At 35.6% G+C, this 25859-nt stretch overlaps 1 protein-coding gene across 2 annotated transcripts; it reads right to left on the bottom strand.

Moving 5' to 3' along the window:
* Positions 1–1718: 1718 nt before the first annotated feature.
* On the bottom strand, positions 1719–24473 carry LOC137404322 (uncharacterized). 2 transcript variants are annotated; one of them, XM_068090514.1, is made up of 13 exons: positions 24305–24473; positions 21385–21579; positions 17752–17938; positions 15144–15392; positions 13451–13639; positions 12540–12628; positions 11926–12132; positions 9829–10023; positions 8861–8977; positions 6124–6339; positions 3684–3752; positions 3185–3286; positions 1719–1969 (listed from the first exon to the last, which is right to left on the bottom strand). In XM_068090514.1, exons 1-13 carry the CDS (start codon positions 24416–24418, stop codon positions 1898–1900), a joined length of 2001 nt encoding a protein of 666 aa, XP_067946615.1. In that variant the 5' UTR covers positions 24419–24473; the 3' UTR covers positions 1719–1897. The 2 variants fall into 2 exon arrangements, with proteins under 2 accessions (XP_067946615.1, XP_067946616.1); XM_068090515.1 differs by having other exon boundaries at positions 8876–8977.
* Positions 24474–25859: the final 1386 nt, after the last annotated feature.

Genomic DNA, 25859 nt, shown 5'->3' with positions numbered 1-25859 from the left:
GTAAGCACTCCTTACCGTATGTAAAGCATTGGAGACATACATTACAATGTTGCATTTGATTGCAGATCATAACCACTAAATATACTAAATTCAGTTACTGTAGGTAACTATAGTTATTAAAGTTAACATGCTATTTTGTTACTAATTTTAAATATGTACAGCATTTTTGTAAAAAATTTTATGATGTTTACCAGGGGATGTTTGCATTGTATAATCACAATGGTTTCTACACCCCTACATACAAATTTTTCAGCATATGGTGCTAACCCTGGAACGGATCAGCATCGTATTTTGAGGGTGCACTATATATGGAAACTATACAATTGGAACTTGGTATAACCTAAAAATTTGACCTAATCAAAACGAGTGACGGGAAAGTCTGGCAGGCAAATGAGAAAGCAATTTGAAGGGATGGTGAGTGAATGGTGTTGTAGATATTACAAGTTTGTCTCTCCGTAGGGTATCTCCTGTGGCGTGGTTAGCTTGCGCAGATAAAATGGTTCAATTTTATGAAAATAGAAAAAAAAGTTAAATAGATTCTAAAACTTTAATACTTCAATTAGAAATAAATTTTTCATTACGTTATATTTATAGTATGTCATGTTGTTGCTTCTAGTAAAATATTGAGTTAGTTTGTGTGAACCGATGAGATCTTGAGATTGTGTTTTACTGAAGGTGAGCAAATCTTTCAGTTCTCATCTTTGTTCAAGGGATTGCCAGTTAATTAATAGTAATAATATCCTACAAGTGACCTACCATACACCATAATACATGTAGTTCTGTCTTGTCCTAAAGAATCAGAGAACTAGGAGGAAACCTGTGGTTAACTAGAAGAGTAATGATGGTAGATATCGACTCGGCTGGTAATGAATGAGATACTACAGCAGATTCACTACTGTATGGGCGCAGCTTCAGCAGAAAGGGAGTTTAGCCATACTTTCTATTCGTCTGCGGTTATCAGTACTTGAGGATTTTTACCACTTTAGTGTTATGAAAATGGATGGAGTTGCCTCCCCACTTCAGCAAGTGTTGACAATTACTTTCAGCAAGACGATTATGCACGCATTGCTGCAGTATCAGTTGTAGCATATTTTTTGTCTATGGAGTTCAAGTCTCCTTTGATAGCTTTCAAAGGGAATGACTGACCAGCTGGATAGTATAAATGCGCCTTAAACCATTAGTTAGGACACAGATTCTAGGCAGGCTAAACAGTATAACAAACTTGATGTTATTGGCTGATAATGCTGGAGATATTGCGCTATGTCTAGAGGCCAGCTAATAGGAGACAAAAGTTCATTTGTCTCATTCGTTTCATTTTGCTAGCAACTTCAAGAACCTACGTACTCCCTTGATTCATTATACTAGTTGGCATCTGCTACTGCCAAATATCTCTGTCAATTTGAAAGACCTCCCAGCCTTTCATTCTTTGCAGAACCCACACATACAGACGAACATCCCACTAGTACAAACAGGTTGTTAGGGATCCTGGACTAATGTGAGTGATGAAACAGACACAAGTTCATGAAACCTCAAATATTTACCTTGATGGCTTTCAATTCCTCAAGGTCTGAACTTACTTCTGCATGTACCTCATTTTAGGAGAGGTCCTTTAACTAAATATTGATAATCACTAGAAAAACAACTGACACAGGAAGAAAACACCTGCTCTGCCAGCCTAGACACTTTGAAAACACTAAATCTTTTATTATAGAGTAAAAAATAGACGGTTTGTGTTATGTCTAAAACTTGTATCATTGTAGAAAAATTATGTAAAGAAAACAAAGTCCACCTTTAAAGAGCAAGGAAAATAATACTAAAAAAAATTGACACAGCGAACAGGCTACAGTTTAGGAGTGAGAAACTCGCATGACAGGAAACCATCGGGAACAGTGAGTGTTTATGGTAAGGATGCTGGACTATTGCATAAAGGGCAGTCCGGCCTCCGTTCTGTCAACCACTTTTTTATACACTACAAAAGTACAAGTGATAAAGTCAAGTCATACACTAAAATCATACAGGTAGTACATACGACGGCTGATTATAATTATGCAGATGCTGTGCATGACGGCTGTTAATATACGGCCATATATGTGAAGCAACTAGCTGCGAGAAAGAACAACTACTGCAGTGCATGAAAGGTGCTTTGGTATTTCTAAGAGGAGTTCGGATTCCAATCATATACCTCTCACAACTTTAGAAGAAATATATAATCTTTTTAATCGAGACACACAGTAATCGAGGGCCTATTGACAACAGATAAGCACAGGTGTGGCGGTGCAACGAAAACGCTGAATGGAGATCTTTATAATATTTCCTAAATATAAATAATATAATAAATAATATAGATATTGTTTATATTTGATGTAAAGCAAGCATTAAGTTATAGCCTAACACATTTGGTGTATTGAAGTTGATCACGAGTTTGGAATAAAATTATTACCATGCCAGTTACATCGTGAAAAATTATACATATGTAGCAGATAATACCAAGTTTTCAATGGATTTTTTACATTCTATGACCCGCACGCCTCGGGATAGCAGAGAGAATATGCAGATGCCTTTATTAAACAGAAACATTCTATTAAAACTTTTTGTGAACGGTCCTGCTTTTGGTTAGATGAAAAGAACTGCCAAAAGACACACAAGAGCAAAGGTTTGTTGACTACCACAAACAGCAAACATGCTGACCCAATACCATGAGATCATAATACCCAATGAGAAAGGTGTTGAAATCACTACTTCCATCCTATAAGTGATACTACTTGTAACAATCCAAGATTCCCTCAGTTATCAAGAAGTGAGGGCTAATCGAAGATTTGATTCGTCAATGTACGGAGAAGAGACCGTTGATGTACTCTAGTTCCTCGATCTGAGAGGATGAAATAGTCGATGGATAAGATCGAAAGAACCAAATTGATCAAATGAAGAAAATATTAAACCCATGTATCTCAATAAGTTGTATTCTTTTCTAATGAACTATGAAGAACCTCGCAAAGCATTCTAAGCATCAAAGCAGGTTTGCCTACATATGCGATGCTTTGATAATCCGCCGACAAAAATTTGTGTATGGAAATTCATAAGTTGGTCAATGTACCGTCGCCTCAAAAAAGCTTAGTATATTCCTTGTCCACGCAAACTGGTCTAAAACCATGAGCAAACTCATAAATATTGGTTTCTCACTTACCGAATAATGGTATTGATTGTGACCACAGGTTAGTTCAGTACTCTCCTTGTTCTTCAGAGTGGAATAACATATCACACATTCATCATTCTCATTATTGTTGTTCTAAAATAAACACAGTCTATTACAACTGTCTCTTTCAAGGTCAATATAAGGTCATGGGAAGTTTTGGATTGCAGATTTTACAAAATTACAGATTTTCAAAATTATAAATAAGACCGGCTTCAACCATAATTTCTGCTCCGTGATAAACAGCAAAACATTAAGATGGTTGATATTGAAATACTCGAAAAGTCATTGCAATTATACTTTTCGAGAAAACAAAATTGTCGACCATTATATTTTCAAGTTTAAGGTTTCTGCCCTCCAAAGTGTTTTGGAGTAGATAATAACAGCATATGTATGTAAATTGTAGCAAAGCCATCCCCACTAATTTTGTTGAAACAAAATTGGTTTTCCTTAAAACAACCATCATGCTACATTACCTTAGTATTTTACCTACCTCCACTCTCTGCTTGTTGATAACTTCTGGTTTTTTCCTCTGCTCCGATTTGCTGTGAGCATACGGACACTGCAATATAACAAAGCTTAAATGCTGCAATCTGTCCAAATTGTTACAACATCGACTTTCGTGGCTTTGATACGGAACAATTTCTCATAAAATATTATACGTCTGAAAGGTTTGGCATAAGAACTTCATCATTTTTAATATTTTAAAACCATAATTAGATTTTTCTCTCTCGTTGTACCCTTTACCCCACCTGCTAAAAATTCGTATTGTGGCCTCTACAATACTTCAAGTGCATTTAATAACAGTTCAAAATAATTAGCTGTTTTCATATCTTTCCATTGCAGCTAAAACCTGGAGATAGAGATTTTTTAATGCTGTTTTTCGTGGTAATTTAACACTGTTAAAGGTTGACATGCAACAAAATTCACATTGCAGTTATTTGGTATCAAAAGGTTCACCATGTCTTACACTGCTGTGCTGTAGGTGCAAAATATGTGGAAATGTGATTACAAGCTCTTGAAAGCTCAACAACGAACAGTTAATGGCAGCCATCACGAAAACGCCGTAGTTTGGAATCTTTTTATTTTGATAACGTTCTCAAACATTGTGATTATTGGTTTTACACGTGATGTTCTCCCATGAAATTAAAGGCCAATAAAAGGCTCAATATAAAACGTCTCGAAGCACTAGTTTATGACAAACACTTTGGGTTCTACCGGGTTCTATCAATATAGATGCTCGCTACTTCAGTTCCGTTTCAGCCTGGTCTAATCATCTGGTCGTAATCTGATCATGTGACCCATACTTTTTGCCAAATGGCGCGAACATTTTCTGCAGCATTTTTCGACTATCACAGGTGAACAACAGGCTCCTCATGTTTATCAGAGGATGATACGCACTCCTTCGAGCAAAAGTTAAAAAATTAAACAAATTTTTACGGTAGCTTTTGAGATATCAGTGCTCAAAGTGACAGCATTACAATGATGATGAAATAGATGCGTAAGGACAATAGACATGGTTTTATTGAGCGCGTGAAGTATATCTGTGAAAATATTTCGACGAATGAGGTAGCATGAAAGTGTAAACAGATGCCACTGTGTTCAACTACGTCCCATTTGAGCCGTTTTGGAAAGGGACTCCCAACTACGGCGGTTTCGTGATGGCTGCGATTAACTGTTCGTTTTGAGCTTTTAAGAGCTTGTAATCACATTTCCACATATTTTGAACCTACAACACAGCAGAGTAAGACATGGTGAATCTTTTGATACCAAATAACTGAATTGTGAACTTTGTTGCAAGTCAACATTTAATAAAAAGTGAAAAATCAATTAGTAATAAACTGTTTGGATTCTATAAGCCGTGTATTAAAAATCTTTACTACCATAAAAGATGTGTCCGTCTGTCTGTCTGAAACCATGCTAAGAGGGAAAAAACACATCACACAGGATTTGAACTCCAACACCTGGCTTAGTAGTCAGGCACACTACTGACTGCACCACTGGATCACCTTGCAGCGTCATGGAATAATTGTACACATAGTTATTACACATGATGATCTTTGACAGCCCACAGAGCTGCCAGTGTACTAGTAATAATAGTAGACAGCTGCACATAATAGACTGAAATTCTCAGCAGTACCTAACTGAAAATTTATCTTAGATAAGAAAGTGCTCAATCAATAAAAGTAACAAAAATTGTTACTACAAGAAATATTAATTTATTTTGTGCACAATAGTTGTGCATTGTGTAACACGGTGTACAGCCTAAAATAATAAAGCTTACATTCAAGTTAGCTAATGCATATGCTAGACCATTCGTGTGCAAAGGCATCTTGCCTGCCTGATCCTAATTGGACAAACAACAATAAATAGCCTGGTTCCAAAAGGCCTTAGGAGACGTCTATCCACCCACACAATACTATGATTACCAGTCTTCAGAAGATACGTTTCAAATTGGGAAACTCTAGAATACACTTACAGTAATCTTTAACTAAATTTAAAGGTTACATTATGCTTCGAAGAATCACAAAATCGTAGAGTACTGAATATATTAACAGCAAGTCTCTCTCATCGCTATCAGCCGATGCTATCTCTTTAAAATGACAGAACTCCATACAATACTGTACATAATGCCACATTTTCTTGCAGATCATAACCACTAGATGGGTATTTGTTACTTTGTGAGCATAGGTGGTGAATTAAAATAATTAAAAACACGTTTTTTCATCGTAATATCCTGTTTTTAACAATTTTTTCGGAGCATGGAAATGAATTTTTTTTTTTAGTTATTCTATGTAGAAAAATTGATTTTAGATAGGAGAGGATTGGCATACAAGTTCAGTGCTGAAATGCATTAAGTTCATATTTGAAGACATCACTGTATTAAACCGAGTGAGATATCACACTTCCCAGTTACATTGGTTAATACTAACCTCACTTGCTGGCATGCACCGTCCACAGCCTCCAAATTTACTACACATCTCGAACTTGGGCAATGGGCGGAGCTCCTCTCTGCTGTGAGCCATAGTGCAGCCCGAGATCTTACAATCGGAACGGTTGGCAAGACTGGGGCACAATTTAGTTTGTCTCGTTTCATAAGCTAGCCTACCTGGGCAGTGCTGCCTCGTGCATGGCTCTGGATGCGAAGTCTGTAAAAGTATATGCATAAGTGTTTATACAAAAATACATGTATTGATATATATGTATATGTATGCATGTATATAGTAATTACATACAATCATAATAACTGTATATCAATTATTAATATATATATATAGCATTAACATTTTAATATATTAAAATAGTATATATATATGTAAATAAATTATAATAAAAATGATATATTAATACACAGATCAATCTATATACATATAAGGTATATATAAATCTCAAAGTTTGTACGTGTTGTGTACAAGTTTGTACGTGTTGTGTACAAGTTTGTACGTGTTGTGTACAAGTTTGTACGTGTTGTGTACAAGTTTGTACGTGTTGTGTACAAGTTTGTACGTGTTGTGTACAAGTTGTGTACGTGTTGTGTATGTGTTGTGTACGTGTTGTGTATGTGCGTGTGGTGCGTGTGTCCTTAGGTGTGTCCGGCTATAGCTTTTAAATTCTTGGAATTAAAATCTCACATGGTGCTAGGTTTGAACTCACAAAGATCGCAACCGCTGGTTTGTAATCCAATTGTCTAACCACGGGTTTACGAAGGCTCTTACGATTCATAGCTCTTACTATATACTGTATTCACCCTTTTCCCAATTTCCCACGCTAAATGACGTATTAATTGAAACTCTATGAAACACAATGTTTTTGTGAACTGCTATTTCTGGCTTTTCGTAAGGTTCGATTGCTATATCGGTAAAGGCTAATACTTTTCACGCGAACAATTGTATCATCTCGAGTAGGAAAAGCCTCTACATTTTCTCTCCGTTCGGTCAGGCAAAGTACCAGACAAAGACAGTCCGATATCTCATTTTTACATTTATACCGGTATCAAGAGGTACCAGTATCGTTGTATTCAGAGTTCTGAGGATTTTTGTTTCGTTTTTCTCAGTTCGTATTAATTGTATTATTACTACATCATCTGTTATTGTAATCAGATCCAAACAGACTTAATTTACTTGCTAATTATTTCACACTTACATTTACGCACTTTTATAGTCGTTTTATTTTGTTTCCTAAATTATTAGACCTGCATAAAACATTTTCCTTAGGATATGAGGTTTGAAAGTTACAGCTGTTTGACAAAGTTTTAAAACCTTTACAGTTGCTTTATTTTTCTCTTAATTTATTTGAACTGCACAAAACACTTTTTTCATTAAATGTAGTTTTGAAGTTAGAATGGTAACTGCTGTTATCTGTTAAATAAAAATTGGTTTTCTGTGCAAAGACTTTTATTATCCGGGTAACGCCAGGGCATTCACCGAGTATATATATATATACATAAAAAATCTAGCCATATATGACTAGTACATATACATGTATATATGCATACTATACATATCTATATACATGTAGCTGAATGCCCTGGCGTTGCCCAGGTAATAAAAAGTCTTTGCACAGAAAACCTATTTTTATTTAACAGATAACAGCAGTTACCATTCTAACTTCAAAACTACATTTAATGAAAAAAGTGTTTTGTGTAGTTGAAATAAATTAAGAGAAAAATAAAGCAACTGTAAAGGTTTTCAAATTTTTCCAAACAACTGCAACTTTTAAATTTCATATCATGAACAAAATGTGTTTTGTTGAAACAAATTAAGAGAGAAAATACAGCAGTAAAAATGTTTAAATTTAAATGGGAAATAATTAGCAAATGACGGCTAAATAAAGTCTGTTTTGCTACGATTATAATGAAAAATGATTTGGTATACAATCATATGATTGTAATTCGTTTCGGTGTCGGCATCATAAGGCGAAAATATCGTACAGAGTGGTATAGAAACTCATAGTAATTATCTAATGCTTATATATCTAATACATTATTAAGCTACACGAGATGGATCATACACGGGTTATACAGCTAGACTACATATATAAATCTCCAAGTCTTTCGTTTTATCTCTTCAGCTACAGCCATTAAAATCTAGGAATGGAAGATCCGCGTCGTGCTGGATTTGATCTCAGAACCTCTCACTCACCAGACGATAAACTAACCAATTAAGCTACACGAGATGCAACGGATTCCATATGCGATATGAGCTGTAACGCCGGTTAAAATTTGCATATGCTGTATTATGTAATGTCACCAAAGCTTGCTCTCACAGCTCTAATTATAAAGTTTAGCAATACAAATAGTAGTGTACTTAAATTAGTCATTGGTAATGTGCCAGGCTGATTGCAAGGGCAGGCAACTACATACATTACCTGCCACTGTTTATAAGCTGTTTTTAATACCTGTGCAACGCCGAATTTTTAGCTAATTTTTTCCTATAGGTTAAGAGTATTTTACTATCTGCAGCTAGTCAAGAAGCAGCTGGTGGCATAAACTTTTAGACCAAATATGCACGAAGGGAAAACTCCATGCACTAACAGCTTGTACGCTACTGGCCAGACTTGACAATATTCTGTAGAATAACCAACTCCTAACTATTAGGATCATTAGTGTCTAGGATAGAGTCATTTAATAATGACAAAAGAATCTGGAAAGTCTCACATTGGCAAACAAACCTCAACTGTCTTCACCTTTTTAGTGGCCTTGTTAGCTGCATCTTCCATGTTACTCCGTACGCCGTGTGCTTTATTACCCTCGCGCCTCAGTTCATCATGGTAATGAGCAAAGACATGCTAAAATCATGGAAGACTAATGAGGTTATAAGATATCACAGATTTCCATTGTGTTCTTAAAACTCAAAGAGTGACAAAGTTGTCACACAAGCAAGGAATTCGGTCAAACATTTAAATAGGAATTTTCCAACTTTTCCAGCTTAATTCAAGGAACTATTTGATTCTACATGCAAAGTAATTTTTTATTTGCAATATACACTTTTTCTAGACACATGGAAGTCTCAAAAGTCCGAATCAAAGAGGCAAAGTCAATGCTACATGTTTTTGAGCCAATCAGGGGATGGCAAAATGATGAAAACCGATTATTGGAAATTCTCTGTTGATAAAAGAGGAAAGGCCAAATTCTATTCAATAGTTTAAGAGCTCATGAGCGATTCTTGCAATAAATCATCTTTTTATCACTGAAATCAACAGCTCATATCAATATCATATCAATAGATTGTATGCTCTGCATTCACACCGTAGTCACAGGACTGAGAGTGTCTCTCTATACATATCCAAAAAAGACCAGCGCCATCAGAGAAAGCGCACTGAAGTCAGTGTACAGTACAGTGTACAGTACAGTGTATTGACTTTCGTTTTATTTATTCAAAACACAAAAATGACTTTGAAACATTTATCATTATTAAATTAAAATGACAATACTTGAATGGCAGTGATTTTTGAAAACAAGTGACACATCCTAACCGCGACGCAGCTTAGTGATACATCGCAGCCGCCATAGTTGAAGCCCTGAAATTCGAAGTATTACTGTAACTCCGTTTTACTACTATGATTGTGAATACTAAAAACCATCGGATAAATTTCCACAATATCTAACAATCAAAGGCTATCCTGGATACTGGTAATACCTTGTGTCGTCTAATGTTCTCCCAGGCTAGCCTTAGCTCTTTCTCGCTGTGGGCATAGTTGCATCTTTCTCCCCAGCTACATTCACCTCGCTGAAAAGCCTTACATAATGAAGTATTTCTTCTCAGCCTTCCCTCCTCTCCTTGGAAGAACGGATTTTTCATGGGTGTGGAGAAAACTGGAAAGGAGTTTTCAGCCTATGAAGACCAACACATAAATCAACTTATCAAATTTATTTTATTACAAATCAATTTATAATATATTTGCCCTACCAGCACATCTTGCAGTGTGATTACTATGGCAATACATACACACGCCTTAACAAGGCATCCCAAAGCCTAATCAAACTTATATTAGCTCTGTGTGACTGATATACATTCACATTGTTATATAATCGCTGTCTCCATTGCACTGACGATGCGGAGTCGGAGTTGTGCACACATAGAGTTATTGTGCGATGTTAACCCTTTGAACCCTAACGATCGGTATTCCAGCATTGCCTAGGGTGTATCTGAAACCCTACTGGCTGGAATACCGGCATTCACATGACCCTGTCGACTAATGTTGTTTCTAAGTAACAGTGTAAACCAATCAAATTAATTCTTGTTCAAAGCAATAGATCAGAAAATTTACTTCTCTTGTTACCCGTTTTCAAAGACTTTTATCCACTGCCTTCATTATAATAATAATTTTTATTGAAACGATATCGTGAAAAAAATTGATCCGACTCATTTGTTGGTAGGTCATGGATGATTGTGATGCGAATCAGGAACTATACGAGTCATTTATAGAATTTATTTTGAGTCATGAAACAATGACAAACAAGTGCTCAATAGATATGATGCTACTGTAAAGATTTTTACAAGTTTTTAAAGCCGTACCGTTTTTTATGGTTTTAGCCCGAATAACTGTGAAATAATTTTTTTTCTATTTGGTGACATTTATTATGTTGTCGGACTTTTTTTCTAGTATTATACCAAATATTATTGTATTATGAGCACATATAGATATATTTAATAAAAGTTTTAAAAACTGGATTGTTGTACAAATTGCCCAGGGTTGTTGACACACATTGACAAGGATGGTCAGGGTTTGAAAGGTTAACAGCATGTTGAGAATTAACGCAAGCGGTTTATTAGAAAGGACAAGGAATTCTATGCCAGATGTCATTGCCGCACACTCAAAACTATTCAAATCAAAATAGGAATGACTGAGACATGGACAATGTTTAAATTGAAACAACTTGCATGGCATTTCCTTGAGCATCCGTTTTCTTATGTTTTATGTTCCAAAAATAAAACATCCGAGAAAAATTACGAGTAACAAAGCTCGATTGAATTGCGGGATTCTGCCAATTTCCAATCTTGCAGATGACGCAAACTTACGGATTAGTCACGCCTTGGGTTATGGACAATGTGTATGTTAGGACAGCTTGGGTTATTGACAATGTGTATGTTAGGACAGCTTGGGTTATAGACAATGTGTATGTTAGGACGCCTTGGGTTATGCACAATGTGTATGTTAGGACAGCTTGGGTTATTGACAATGTGTATGTTAGGACAGCTTGGGTTATGGACAATGTGTATGTTAGGACGCCTTGGGTTATAGACAATGTGTATGTTAGGACAGCTTGGGTTATTGACAATGTGTATGTTAGGACAGCTCAATTAAAATATCACAGTAAATAGTAAGACTGTTAATGCTACATTTTATGTCTTTGATGGTATTGCATGCAATTTGTTGAGTGCTGCCACTGCTAGTAGTCTAGGGCTATTTTATTTGACCAATGTTAGTAGCTTGAGTACAGAAGCCAGTTCGGAAAGTGTTTTGAAGGACAAGTATCCTGATTGTTTTTCTGATGTGGATTAATTTGAAAAACGTACAGGTTAAGTTACATATTAATCCAGATTGTGAACCAACTGCTCAGCCAGTCAGACGTCTACTTTTCAGTCACTGGTCAAAAGTTGAAAAGGTTTTACAAAAATTTTACTCATTCGCAAGCCAATACTGATGTATTGGAACATATGATAAAAAAATTATGTAATTTATGTGCTTTGAGGCTAGAAAACTTCTACAAGACAAAAGCAAAACAAACTAACATTAATTCGTTGCCATTCCTTCCGAGCCTTTTCTACCTCCTGTTGACTGTGGGCGTAATTACAACGTGGGCCCCAATTGCATTCCCCTCTTTCATGTAACCTACAGAGTGCTGTTTTTTTTCTCATTCGCTCTTCATCCCCTTGATAGGTCGACTCTTCCAATGACGGGACGATTGCCAAAGAGTTTTCGGATTTTGAAGCCTCTGCCTGTGTAATATCACAAATTCACTTGCTCAGTAACAACAGATGTAAATTTAGTTTGCCATGGTCATCATACAGGCCCAGTTTAGCAGCAGGAACTAAGACTAGGGTTGGATTACATTAGGCTCTTAAAGATCTGATTGCACCATTGAAGTCATTCAAATGAAATTAAGACCAATATAAGGCTAAAAAATCAGCTACAATTTGATGTCATTTTTGTTGACGCCCTGTTCAGAAATGTAAGCGTTTGAATGAGATCACTTTTTGAAACGCTCATAAACGCGGGTGCTTTATTCATGACATGTATAGTGAGCGTATCTGTTCTTTTTATTGCAATTTTCAATGTTGTATCAACAGAACACGCCTTTCTAGCACTTTTATAAAAATAATTCAAAATCTACACAAAAACTCACAATTGATTCTGGAAAGGCGAGGAAGTTATTCAGACGTGATGATTTGTCTTTTTTGAGGACTGTCTGCCATTCTTCCTCCCCATCAGCAGCTACACAACAAAAGGACGCGTGAGATCACCATACAGCCTGACACCTAAAGTAAGCTAAGAAAACGTTACAGCATTTCTATAAAATGCAACTGACAAAAACTATGAAGAAATTATTCTCCAAACATGCTTTTCTTATCTATGACAATCACTTTGAAGAACCTATAAAACATTTTCTGGCTAATGAAGATTTCAGCTGTCACAAGCAATATCCGGTTTGCATGAAAGATCGTATCTCGTAACTTCTATCAGAAGTAAATTTAAAGCAAAATAAGATCAAAAACCCAAAAACTGATTACTTACAACTTGATAAGTGAACCAGAAACTGATTACTTACAACTTTAAATAACATAAAAAGTTAGTATTGCAAGGCAACAGTGATAAACAAATCATGTAACAAACTATACTAAAGCGCTGGTCATTTTATCAGTTACCCTAAATTGATTTAAACAATACAATTAACTAGATTACCATAAGATGTTTTTTTGGATTGTCCCAGTAATCGCTATACAAAGCTAATGCTATCGGAATCTGCTTAGAATTTAACTGTTTTCTATAACTTTAAGCGATGTATCGAGCTTGTTTTAAATTAAAAAAGCTCACCAAGTGTGATGCATTCTTAACGCAAATAAAATGGCGACCAAAATGTTACACCTAGCAATGCTCCTGTCTGTTCAGCTTCCTTGAATTCCAATTTTCACATAACTAATGTTAGTAAAAAATTTGAAATTTTCACATAGTTAATGTTAGTAAACTTTTTCACATTTTCTCATAACAAATATTAGCAAAACTGACCAAGAAAAATGAACTCACAAACTTACTAACCTATCTCCGCCCACGACATAGACGTAGTAGAATTGCTGTCGGCAGCGTGAGGAGGGGAGCTAAGTGACTCATCCAGACCGAGCACTGAGCCACATGACGCAATAGATTGTTCCGGAACGTGAGTAGTGAGATGACAATCAGGGGAGTCTGTAATAGCACCCGGACAAGAAGTTGGGGCAGCGGTTAAATCTGTAAATATCAATATAGCTTACAAGTTGCATCAACTAGGAACCGTGACTGAGTGCTTGAAGGATGACAAAATATAGTCTGTTGTTGCTCTATCGGCTATCAAGCATTTGATTAATAATCACATAGCAACTTTTTCCCATCATCATGAATAAAATACAGTACCTGATTTTAGGTCAACTAAATGAGAAGCAAAAATACTGACAACACTTTGTTATGAAATAAAGCAAAAAACGGAGTAGTACTGAAAAGCACCCGAATCCATGTTTAGGCCTCAATTGATAGATATACAGCTAAGAGCACTTCTATCTGCTTGTATAAACTCATGAAAATAATTATTCAGAAAAAAATTCATTTTATGATATTTTACCAGATGTTTGGACTAAACTAGAAACTACTATCCTTGCAGGCCTTCCGGACAAAAACCTTCATAAGTATGTCTGGAGTTATCGGCACTCTCAACAAGTGGGGACAACTCCTACTCTTATACTCTGCTGAGTGATAGGAGCCTACTCACTGTTGACTGCAGTATCGGCCACCATCTAAGTAAGGAGCTGTGTTACTAGCGCAGTGGGTGTAGCCTGGGCTACTCCAAAGCGCTCCTCGGTACCATATCTACTAGACAATAGGGAGGTGTGAGCTCCCATCTCTAGAACACTTCGATGCAAGGATCGCCAACTCCTGACGATTCACGCAAACGCACCAGCTATTCAGCAGTCAATAAATCAACTGAGCTGTTAAAAGCAGAAGAAAAAAAATATGTAAAAAAGAAATAATAATTATAAATAAACAATAAAAAAGAGATATCTAAGGTGAGTGAGAGCTGAAACTGCAAATGCGCCAACTGTCTGTATACAAATATTGTAGCAATAGGTTTAAATGTGGCTGACGCTGCCTGTATAGAGTTGAAGGTGAATATATCAGCATCTGAAAGTATCAGCATTTTTTTATAACTTGTGACTGCTTTTGTGTGTGAGGTGATCTGACTCCCAGAATGTTTCAAGGTTGAAATCGACAAAACTCGATTGCGGTTAAAAAAGGCGAATATGGTAATTTTAATCTATTGCAAAATAAACACCATTAAGACTATGTTCAAACAACATTGATATCGGAGGTTGAAGATTTAGCAGGCATCAATGTTCATACTTAAATCCAATCAAATTCTCTTCAATACGGCACATCAATGAGTTTCAGTAAAAATCAGGTTTGAAATTACTAAAAAATAAAATTCTTATGCAAGCTACCAGTAGAAAGGCAAATGTGATCGATTTCTATCACTGTATGCATATCTTAACATGACTCAACCATGTTGGAGATAAGTTATATTATATCAGTAACCTTATCTAAATAAAGAGTGCTTGAGATGGCAACTATCTACTATCTTCACCGTGATTGGACGAGTTGCCGAAACAAAATAAGATAGCATACCAGGGTCGCTTTTAAAATGTTAGTTCTGTCTAAGCTTCATAAATGCAAATAGTTTGTTTCAACTACACACCTGTTACACCTGTAAACACTGACTCCTCCGTGTCGACATTCGGTTCCATCAATCCTATCTTATCCAAATCAAATGTGCTTGAAGCGGTAACAATCAGTGGAAGATTGCCTTCAAACTCATCCTCTCCGCTCCCATCATAATCATTGCCATGAAAAGAGAGAGGTGTAGAAGAGAGATCGTTCAAAGCAGCAGTCACAGCCTCAAGGCTCGATGAACTCTGACTCAAACCACTCTCATTTGTGTCTAGGATTACCGAATCTACAAATATTAACAATCAAGCTGTAGAGTGTAGACTATGGTGGGCAATTCACCATTGAAAACTAAAGCGATAATATGTTACTATGACTGCTTTGACTAGTGGAATAATGACAAAGGCTGACTTAACCATGATTAATCAGACTTCTACTGCTGCCAGTTAATCCTTAGTGTCAGTGAAGAAAAAGAAGCGGCCATGGATAACTAGGAAAATGAAAAAAGCCAATAAGATTTTTTATTGTTGTACAATCCTTTACATTAATTATACATTGTACGTGGAATTTTGAAAAGTTGCTTGGAAGTTGAGGCTATTACATAGAATAAGGAAGCAAGCTGGTCGTCGTTATCCACACAATCACACAACTTAGTGAATGTCAAAACCAGAAAGTGGCACATTTAAGAGGAGCGAACTGAATGACAAGCCTGGTTCCCTCTTTGATGCTGTGATCATAATCGGGAAATGAGGTCAAAACATTGTGGAAGGGTTAGAGTTTTGTATAAAAAAATAAAAAGCTCACAAAAGCTAAAAAAAAATGTGAAGGCAGTAGAAAGTATCTAAACTAATTTCATTTAAACTACATCTAGTCTGAGGTAGGGCGTGCCATGCTCCTGTATTGTATAAATGTGTGACCTTTATTTTATCACTAATTAACAACAGACCAGCTTCAAGAATGCTAACAACCAACAGTTATTGGTTATATAGCATTAGCAGCGTGGGCAGTCCAGTGTGCTGAAAGAGATTGTCATAGTTATACCCTGAGTTGAGAAAGAAATTGTCATAGTTATACCCTGTGCTGAGAAACCACAGGGCATAGCTATGTGCACACTTATTCACAAATGCTGCGAGGCATTTGATTGGTACAGGTGTTCAGCATCAGTCTACTATGCTCGTTGTTGCGAGTTCGAATCCCATTTTCATTTATTTGAACTTCTAACCAACTTTCCCAACATCCAACTGTGGCTTCGGACAAACGCGGCTCTTATTATAATAAAGACTAGCGGAATGCCCGGGGTTGCGCAAGTGTTAACAAACAGCTTATAAACAGTGGCAGATAATATAGTTTCTTGACACTTGCCATCAGCCTGGCACATTGCCAATGACTAATTTGCGTAAGCTAGTATCCCTATTGCTAAACTTACTAACAAGAGCCGTGAGAGCAAGCTTTAGTGACAGTGCGCCATAACACAGTGTGCTATGCGTATTTTAATCTAGATAAGATACACTATATAGGTAGTCTATCATTAGTAGTCATATCGCCTAATGAAGCCATCGTATCTCGCGTAGCTTAACTGGTTAGGTTATTGCTTGGTGAACAGGAGGTTCCGAGATCGAAGCCGACACACAACAGTATTTCCATTACTCCCCCTAACATCATACCTGAGTACTGCTCATCCTACACTTGCAGTCTCACTTCCTTAAAAATAAAGTAATCATGAAAACCTATTTTACTGATTATCTGATTAATTTAGATTTTACACATAATCAAGATTTTAATTTAGTTCATTACGTAATTTCATACAACTTACATTGTGTTTAAATACCGTAGGTAACCACTTGGAGCATACATTATTGTTTGTTATGCTTCGAAATTAACTAAATAAAATATCATGCATTCTAATAAAAACACGCAATATTTTTTTCTAAATATAAACATAGATATTAACTTTATCCACACAGGTTAATGCCGTTTATCGTAAATTATAAAATTAAACAAAAAACAAAATAATTGTAAATTAAATTATGTGCATTGAAAGAAAAAAAGTATTTTTGCATAACTCTGTTCTAAACTAAATGGCAAGGTGTTGGTATCTGATATAAGGTGTAGTGGTTTTGTTGGAGAGGTGAGAATGTACTGGGTGTTCAGGCAGATAGGAGATACAATTTGAGTATTTTAAAGGTTGACTTGCAACAAAATTCACATTAAACTTATTTGATATGAAAAGATTCACCATGTCTTACTTTGTTGTGTTGTAAGTTTAAAATAAGTGGAAATATGATTACAAACTCTTAAAAGCTCAAAAATGAACAGTTAATCGCCACCATGAAAATGGCACTTGAAGATACGATTTGAGTATTTTAAACAGTAAATAATTAAAAACACATTTAGCTCCTCAGCATTAAGGATATTTAGACGCTGGTAGTAACTGTCCATATCAGGTAACATAACTCTAAAGAGCAATATTTGATAGCGTTTTAATGTTTTTCCTTTATCGGTTTTGATATAAAGAGGTACCAGCTTGGAACAGTGTAAGAAAAAATGTGACTACAATACTGGTTAAGGTATATGAAGTAACTATCGGAACAGATTGCATTGGTGTGCCAAGGTGTGACTCTCATTCAAAGTAGAACGTGTGTACATACCAGCACTCGCACTCGTCGACGACTTCTCTCTGGACATACAGACAGTTGCGCCATAGCTTAGTCCGATAGAGAGCTCTTCATCGACAGCGGACTCGATAGATTCCAAAGTTAAGTCGGGGTCAATCACAGGCAGCTCTGAGAAGATTTTCCCTGCCTCTAAGCTTCGCAGGTTGTCACGAAGTCGTATCTAGGAAAAGTGGATGTTTGTCTTATCTGTACATCTAATTTTATTATCAGTCATATCTCGGAATATGAGCTTAATGCACTCCAGGACGGAGCGTGTATGTCAATTTTTTCATATCTCAAAGCAATGTTTCTGATACAAAATGACTAAAAGCAAGATATTATGATAGAAAAGTTTTTTAATTCTTATAAATCACTACCTACGCCCACAAAGTAACAAATATCTATCTAGTGGTTGTGATCGGCTAAAAAGACGTAGCATTATTATGTACAGTACTGTATGGAGTTTTTACCTTCGAGACAAATGTAGCGGCTAACAACTGCGAGAGAGACTTTACTGCAACACAGATTATAAATCTAACTTAAATGAATTTAGCTAACTAAACCCACGGTTAAAGATAGGTTTTAATTTTACGCTAGTCTTAATTCTAATTTTGTCTTTGTTTTCATTTTTTGATTATCATCCTCCGGTTTGTAGCTTTGTGCCTCGCTTTCACTATCACTTTCAACTGGCCTTTGTAAAACTGATTTGATGAGCTGACTGAGAGATGCTGTTCGTGGAAATGGCTTTTCACATACATGGCCACCTAGCAGCCACGCCGAGACCCTCAAATGCTCGTATCTCAAATTTGTCTCGTGTCTCAAGGCAAAAACTTTCTCGAAATTTTGCTCGTATCTCGAATTTCTCGTACGTTGGGCTACTCGGATGTCGAGGTATGACTGCACTCACTTTTGCTTTGAATTACTTCATTGTGTGTGTCTAGCACTTTGTGTCGCTTATGAACATATAGCATGGTTTTCTGTGACTGCAGCTTAGATTAAATTGCTCAGTGCATGAGTCATACATGACTCACACTGCATGACTCATGCAGTGTGAGTCACGCATGACTCATGATTGCACGATGCGGAATGTGTATGTCCATTCAGGAATTCTTTGGAAGTTGTGTTTTTTGTTTATAAGCAAGCAGTGCTCTGCAGTAAAAATCAATCCTACATCAAAAGTTATTCGCTCAGATTCCTTGACATTTTACTACGACACTATATGTTAATAAATTTAGTTATATGTGTCATGATCACAGAAACCATGATTAAGTCGGGATTATAAGATTTAGAGTTATCTACACTAGCAGAAGGAAAAACTTCTCACAGTTATTTTGCAAAAAGAATTTTGATTCCAGCTTAAATACAGCCGATTTTATGGTCAATAAACTGAATGCACATTTACCATTAGTGCGAAAACATAGTTCCGAGAAAACTGGTGTTAAAGTCTGAGAAACAAAAACCGATGCACATTTTTGTTTACATTTCAAAACGTCATAGCAACCAATATTAAGATGTTGTGATATTTATCTAGATTTCTGTGTTTATATCCAAAACATTATGCTGAATTTAAAAATGTAAACAGATTTTAGCTGGTTGTCATAGAATTAGCTGTATATCTATAAAAAAATGTATTACTTAATTTTGCAGATATTAAAAGCGGCTTGGCAGTAACATGATATTTTGCACAACCGTAGTATGATCAACAAAATCTTTAAAAAAATAATGGCAGCAAGATATTGCACGCCATCGGTCACTATATACTTCGATCTTGTAAATTCGAATAATTATTCTTATAATCAAATCTTAAAAAATCAAATAATTATTCTTATAATTAAATATTGTACTATTCTTATAAGAATTGTTAAGAATATATCATCGTCATTCCTTTTACTTTCACTACTTTGGACATCAATTAAAATACCAAAGTAATAATTATTAGTTTCCAAATGTCTGAGTTATTTTTCAAATCGGCAAAAAAGAAACGATTATGTTTTTCGGACGCCATTTTTCAGTACTTACTGTTTAGCATAGCAACGGTTTTAAGGGTTTTTTCCGAGGTTTAAAGACATTTATTATCTAAACTGACTTCAGATTCAGAAAGATCACTCTTTGATTGGTCCAGAAACACGTGTTACAAAAATCGTTATCAATATTATAAATTCAGTTAGAGTAACTTTAAAGTCAGATAACTCAACTTCGTGACTTGCGACTTAACCATGGTTTCTGTGACCGCGACCCATATACCAATGTTTATCCTACCGACCATCAATCTGGTGACAAGGTAATAGAAGTAACAATGGTAGACAGTTGCTATAGAAAGTCCATGATTGACAACATGACTTATTACTAGCCCAGTATCCCAGAAGCCTCTACTTACTCTGAGGCAGCGGTGTATTGTAATTAAGTATTATCAAATAAAATTGTGAAGTTCACAACGAAAGCCGTGAGTGTGTTTTACAAGAGCTCATTGCAGGCAAAAAGGAACGCTATCATAAACAGTAGACGCTCTTTATATGTAAACCTCATATAGTGTAACATAACATGAAACATTTGCGTAAAGTGCTCCATATTAAGAAATTCCATATAACGTAGTGTCAAGTCAGTGCAGGTTCTCAAACTTGATTTGACTAAGAGTCACATATTTTGCGTTAGCCTTGACACATATGACAACTATACACATATAACAACCATAAACATATGACAACCATACAAAACTACAAATATGACAGTCACTTAAGAGAGATAGACATATATAAGACAACCATAAACATGGCAACCATAGACATAGTAACATAGACATAACAACTAGAGACGTATGACCGCTACAAACATATAGAAACCACAAACATGAGTACCATATACATACAACATCAATCCTTCGTTTTTTCATGACGCCATTCTATTGTTGTCTGCCATCTTTATGGACAACTTTTATCGTTAAAAACACGAAGCTTATGCAATTAATTATTGCAAACAATGATTTTGTTTGCAGATTTTTTATTTTAGTATCAAAACAACACCAAAAAATACTATTAATCAAGAGAATGACGATCATTTTCTACAAAGATGACGGCTTTTTCATGGACAAGTGCATGTGCAAACACGGGGATGGCGTCAAAAAATGATGGATAGACAATGACAGCCATAAACATATAACTTGAATATATAATAAGTGTAGACATATCACAATCGCAAACAATAGACATATGACAGTCATATGTCTACGACAGCTATAGACATGCAACAGCTATAGACAGGAATCTCATACCTAGCATGACCAAAGAAGTCTTTAGAATCGATTTCCTGTAAACAACTCAACACTTGGTGACCTCTGTGGGTTTCTGTGAGTTTTCGAAATTCAAATTATCTACACAGAACCATAAACTCAAGACGGGAAATAAATTTGTTTAGTTTAATCTTGAACGTCAGTTTTTAGAACTTACCTTCATTCTCAGAACTTCCTAAAACGCAGAGTATATATAATGGCTACATATTAGATAACTAGCCAAATTTTAGCACTCATTTGAGGAGGGGCGCTGGGCTAGCCTCTTAGTTATCCAAGTAAAAATAAATTTTGATGAAAACTTTTCAACTAGTGGAATATTCAAATAGCATACCAACACCCACCTTTGCCCATTCAGTAGCGGCTTGAAGGTCAGTGATTTCATTCCAAATTTCCTGTCGGTACTTGGCAATACCAAGTAGGGTGCAGGGAGTCGATTTATTAACAGAGGCTAAAGAATCAAGCTCACGCAGTTTGCATTCTATGTGGGATTCGAGGGTGCGCAGGTACCGGTCCGTAGCAAGTATCTCGCACGCTTGCTGCAATCAAAATAATTTGTGAAATTGTCTAAAAACTAAAGCAGTCTAGCAAAGATGATAATTAAATAACAGATGATAATTGTAGCAAACATTCTGCAATGACAGTGATTTCTAGGATCAACGATGCAGACAATTAACCCAACATGCTTGGTGGTTGCGTTCGTTCTTAATTCTTAAAAGTGATTCTTAAAAGTGCACACAACTCAAAATAATGGAAGATAGATTTTTGTTAGAGCAATAAAGTAGTTATGAAAACAGCAATATATTTCAAAATGACAATCATCGTTTAAAAAATTTATGAAGGTTCTTATATTTGGTAGATGTTACCCGACATGTTTAAGATGAGCCGTTAACAGAAATTGCCAAAATTTTCAAATTCCAGATATTTTTAAATTGAAGAAATCCTAGATGCATAAGAATAGCTATTTTTATTAATAGCTATTTCCTGTCAAAGAAATTATAGGACTATTTGGTTTGCACAAGGTCAAGGTCAAAATGAATTCTAGACTGTTTTAACCATCTTGATGAAATCTAGCATCTAGTTGAAAATACCCAAAAATATTATTGAAAATTCCATCTGTAATGTCATCTGCTGCTGCAAATGCAATATTTAGTGTTGTTGGTTAATCTTTAAATGTACAATTTCTTGAAGACAAAAAGGTAACTATTACATCTTTGAGCTAACCAATCAACCACTTCCTATCACTCTCGAAAAGTGAACAAACTGTCATCTTTAGAGAAATCTAGTAATTTTATATTTCTTCTAATTAAATAGATGACAAATAACTAAAGAAATCAGCGCTGTTATAGGTGTATTGCATTAAATATTGAACAATATGGTGAGAGATAATTTTAATAAAATAAGGTTTGCGTTCAGTATTCTGCTATACTAGTCTTGCTGTGGCTTTAAATTGGATTTCACTTTTAACCTTGCTATCATATGAGAATTATAAAATAAATTTTATATTACAACTTGTAGCTAAATATGGCACGTATTTTGCAAGATTTAAAAATTGCATTTGCACTAGTTGCTTGTAGTAACATACATCAGACAAGCTTTAGTATGAGCAAGTTTCAAAGCTAAAAATAGTGTTTTGAGGTTATATGGGTCATTATCTTTTTAGATAGAATGTTGCAACAGAATAACAGTAAATCACAGTTATCATCTGAAAATTAAACGCAAGTAATTTGTAGTTTGAGAGATTATTTTGCCAATTCTGAAAAATGTGATGAAGCGTATTTTTAAAAATTTGGCTATCAAATCAACTGACTATCAATGGACTCTTGTCAAATGCAGAAATAGAAATGATGTGCAGAAAATAACAAAAATAGTTACACTTTCAACAGCTCTTGGTCATTGAAGCTCAAACAAATTGGAGCTCAAACAATTTGGGACATCACTGATACAGATCTCAAAAAAAATTTGGAGCTTGTGCCTCGGGATCAGACAAAATAATGAAAAGAATAGACTGGCTCTGGTGTCAACTGACACTATCTCAATATATTAGCTAGTCAACAGTTGTATGCAAACATACTAGTTGTAAGTGATAAAATCCTGAATGTATTTTGTTGTATAATGTATGTTTTATTGCTTAATAAAATAAAACAATCTATTTCTATACCTTTTAGTTACCACAACAGTCTGAAAAATTCATGTTGGGTACTAGTTGCTAGACCTTACAAAACATCCTCCGACATAGACTTCTCAAGTTCAGAGTATTTGTGATGGATTTGTTGCGCTTTATACATGTATCTATGTATTACTTGTTTCTCTAAATATATAGTTTTTAGTTTTGGAACAGAGTAAAATGAATTACATTATTTGGAGTGAGAAAAAGTCATTATGGAATTTGAATGATTCGCTTTCGAGCAGCTTTCTCATTGAAAGCTGAGGTCAAACTGTACATTATCTTCGATCTAGTCATGTGACAGTGTGCTCACTGATATACCGAGTTTCAGTTTGAAACTTAAGCTTGATGACAAATAGTGTGAGACTGAGCAGATCTTTCATCATTCAGTACATCAATTTATTGCTGCTGATGGTGGATTTCATTGGCAACTACCAATTCATCCATAACGGTGATTATATGGAGTAGTTAAATTGTCACGGCTGGGTCTAGAGCAGTAGACCCACCTTCATACCAGAGCAGTAGCTTTGTTTATTAGAACCCATTGAGGCATCAACAAACATCAACATTTGTAGCAGCTCGTTAGTAGTTCACAGAAAAACTAACCTGTATTACGGCTCTTTTTTTTTAAAACCCACACAAACCAGGCTGGCTACAGTTTGTAGTGGAAAGATTCACTGATTTTTTAAACTAAATTAAACTAAGAAAATATAAACAAACCTAAAAAATAGTGTACCACATTTGATGAAATTCCAATAACTGCATATAATGTAAGGTAAAATGTAAAATTACAAAATAAAATTCTCGATAACAAAATAACTGTTCAGTATAAGGGCACAGATGACATAATAGGATTTATATTATGACTTCGTGCCTTGCACGCTTACAAATAATAGGAATTAAGGTAAGAAATAACTATAATCGACCACAACAATCGCCTCATTGAAAGGTTTTGCCATATAATTTTCTTAAAATCTAGAATTGGATTATCAGAGGGTACATTCCAAGCTTAAAAATCCAATTAACTAAATGTATATTGTCCAGGGTAGTAATAGACACAGTCAAAATAACTTAACGATGAGCGCATTGTAACTTACCCATGCCCGTTTGGCTTCCATCCTGTAATCTAGTTTTCGACTAGATTTAATTCGGCCGCCTTTGGAAAGCTCCAATTCTTCGAAGGAAGCCAATTGTGATCGATTTCTTTTCATGGTTTTTCAGGACGTCACTGAATCGTAATTAAGCTGACTTACCATTTCTAATGACTACAACACATTAAATAAGATTCTCCATAAGGTCAAGAACTGGTGGGCACAACAGTTTATTCAAGAGTGCACAAGGGGTGTAAGGACTATGACAGGTCACACAGAAGACAGAAATTTTTGATATAATCATTATTTGGTTCATTTGCTTCCTAAGAGACTGTCAAATTAAAAAACCATGAACATTATTAATGATGAGCAGCAAGTCTGATGATACCATGGCTTTTCACATGTTCGGAAAAAAACATTCGCATGTTTGAAAAAAACATTCACGTGTTCGAAAAAAAAAAACATTCACATGTTTGAAAAAAAAAGCATGAAAACGTTATTGTAAGCATTACTTTTGATGCATATAGCTACAACTTTTCTGAAAAGTGAGGTCGCCTATGTGTCAGATTTGTCTCAGTTCTGCTTTGTTTTTTTGTTAGGCCTGGTTTAGATCAATGTCATGTCATGGTATATGGCTAGAGTGCGAGCCACTGCGCCCTGCTACGCAAGCTATCCTGCGGGGCAGTCCAAAATAAAAAACTGTTATATCCTACAGAAAGAAATGTCGTTACTGGCTCAATTGGGTGATGCATAAATTGCATCGTTTGCTTTCCACTGGTGAGATACATAGTCAGAGATTACGCTGCTGCACACTGATTCACATAAATCCTAATCTAGCGTAGCTAGCGCATGACCGCGTAGGACAATGCTCTTGAGGAGTACGTGTAGGATAAGTTGCATGGTTCACGTAAATCGGACACCTGCATAAGCTTGCATAGCGGAGCACAGCACCTCTAATGACATGGTCAGAACGAGGCCTTACGCTGAATAATATATTAGGCCTACACAATTTTAGGTGTACTTGTTGCTATAACATCTCCTATTATGTGTTTAATCTTATGCTATGTGTCAACTCGAGGCAGTGTGAGTTTATCCATCGTGAAATCTAGACAAGCTGAACTGTGGAAACATAATCCAAAAGGCTTTTTATAAATCAACAAATGTATTTTGTAATGCAAATAACAATCTTATTCATAACTACTATTAAAGATTCTGTTTTTAGCAGTAGTTCTAGTTTATGAAGATATTTATTTATAGTACAGCGGAACCTCGGTTCTCGAATGCTTTGATTCTTGATCAATTCGGTTTTCAAACAACACAATTTAGATTTGTTCGTCTCGAATCTCGAACATAAATTTGGTTCTCGACCAAACAGGAGCATGCGCATTAAAATTAAACGGTCGGAACAGCTCCGAAAATAGCATGGAAACATTTGTTAACAAAGGAAGAAGCAAGTTACACTTCATAAATTCTTCAAAAAAAGGAAGGAACCATCTAGGACGATGTCCCTTTACCAAAGAGATTTGCTAGGGAGTCAACTCCCCCAGTCGAGTTACCCTAA

Source organism: Watersipora subatra, chromosome 9 (assembly GCF_963576615.1).
Source record: "Watersipora subatra chromosome 9, tzWatSuba1.1, whole genome shotgun sequence".
Taxonomy (NCBI): Eukaryota; Metazoa; Bryozoa; class Gymnolaemata; order Cheilostomatida; family Watersiporidae; genus Watersipora; species Watersipora subatra.
Note: the sequence above shows the minus strand (reverse complement) of the source record. Positions and strands in the feature narration are given on the sequence as shown.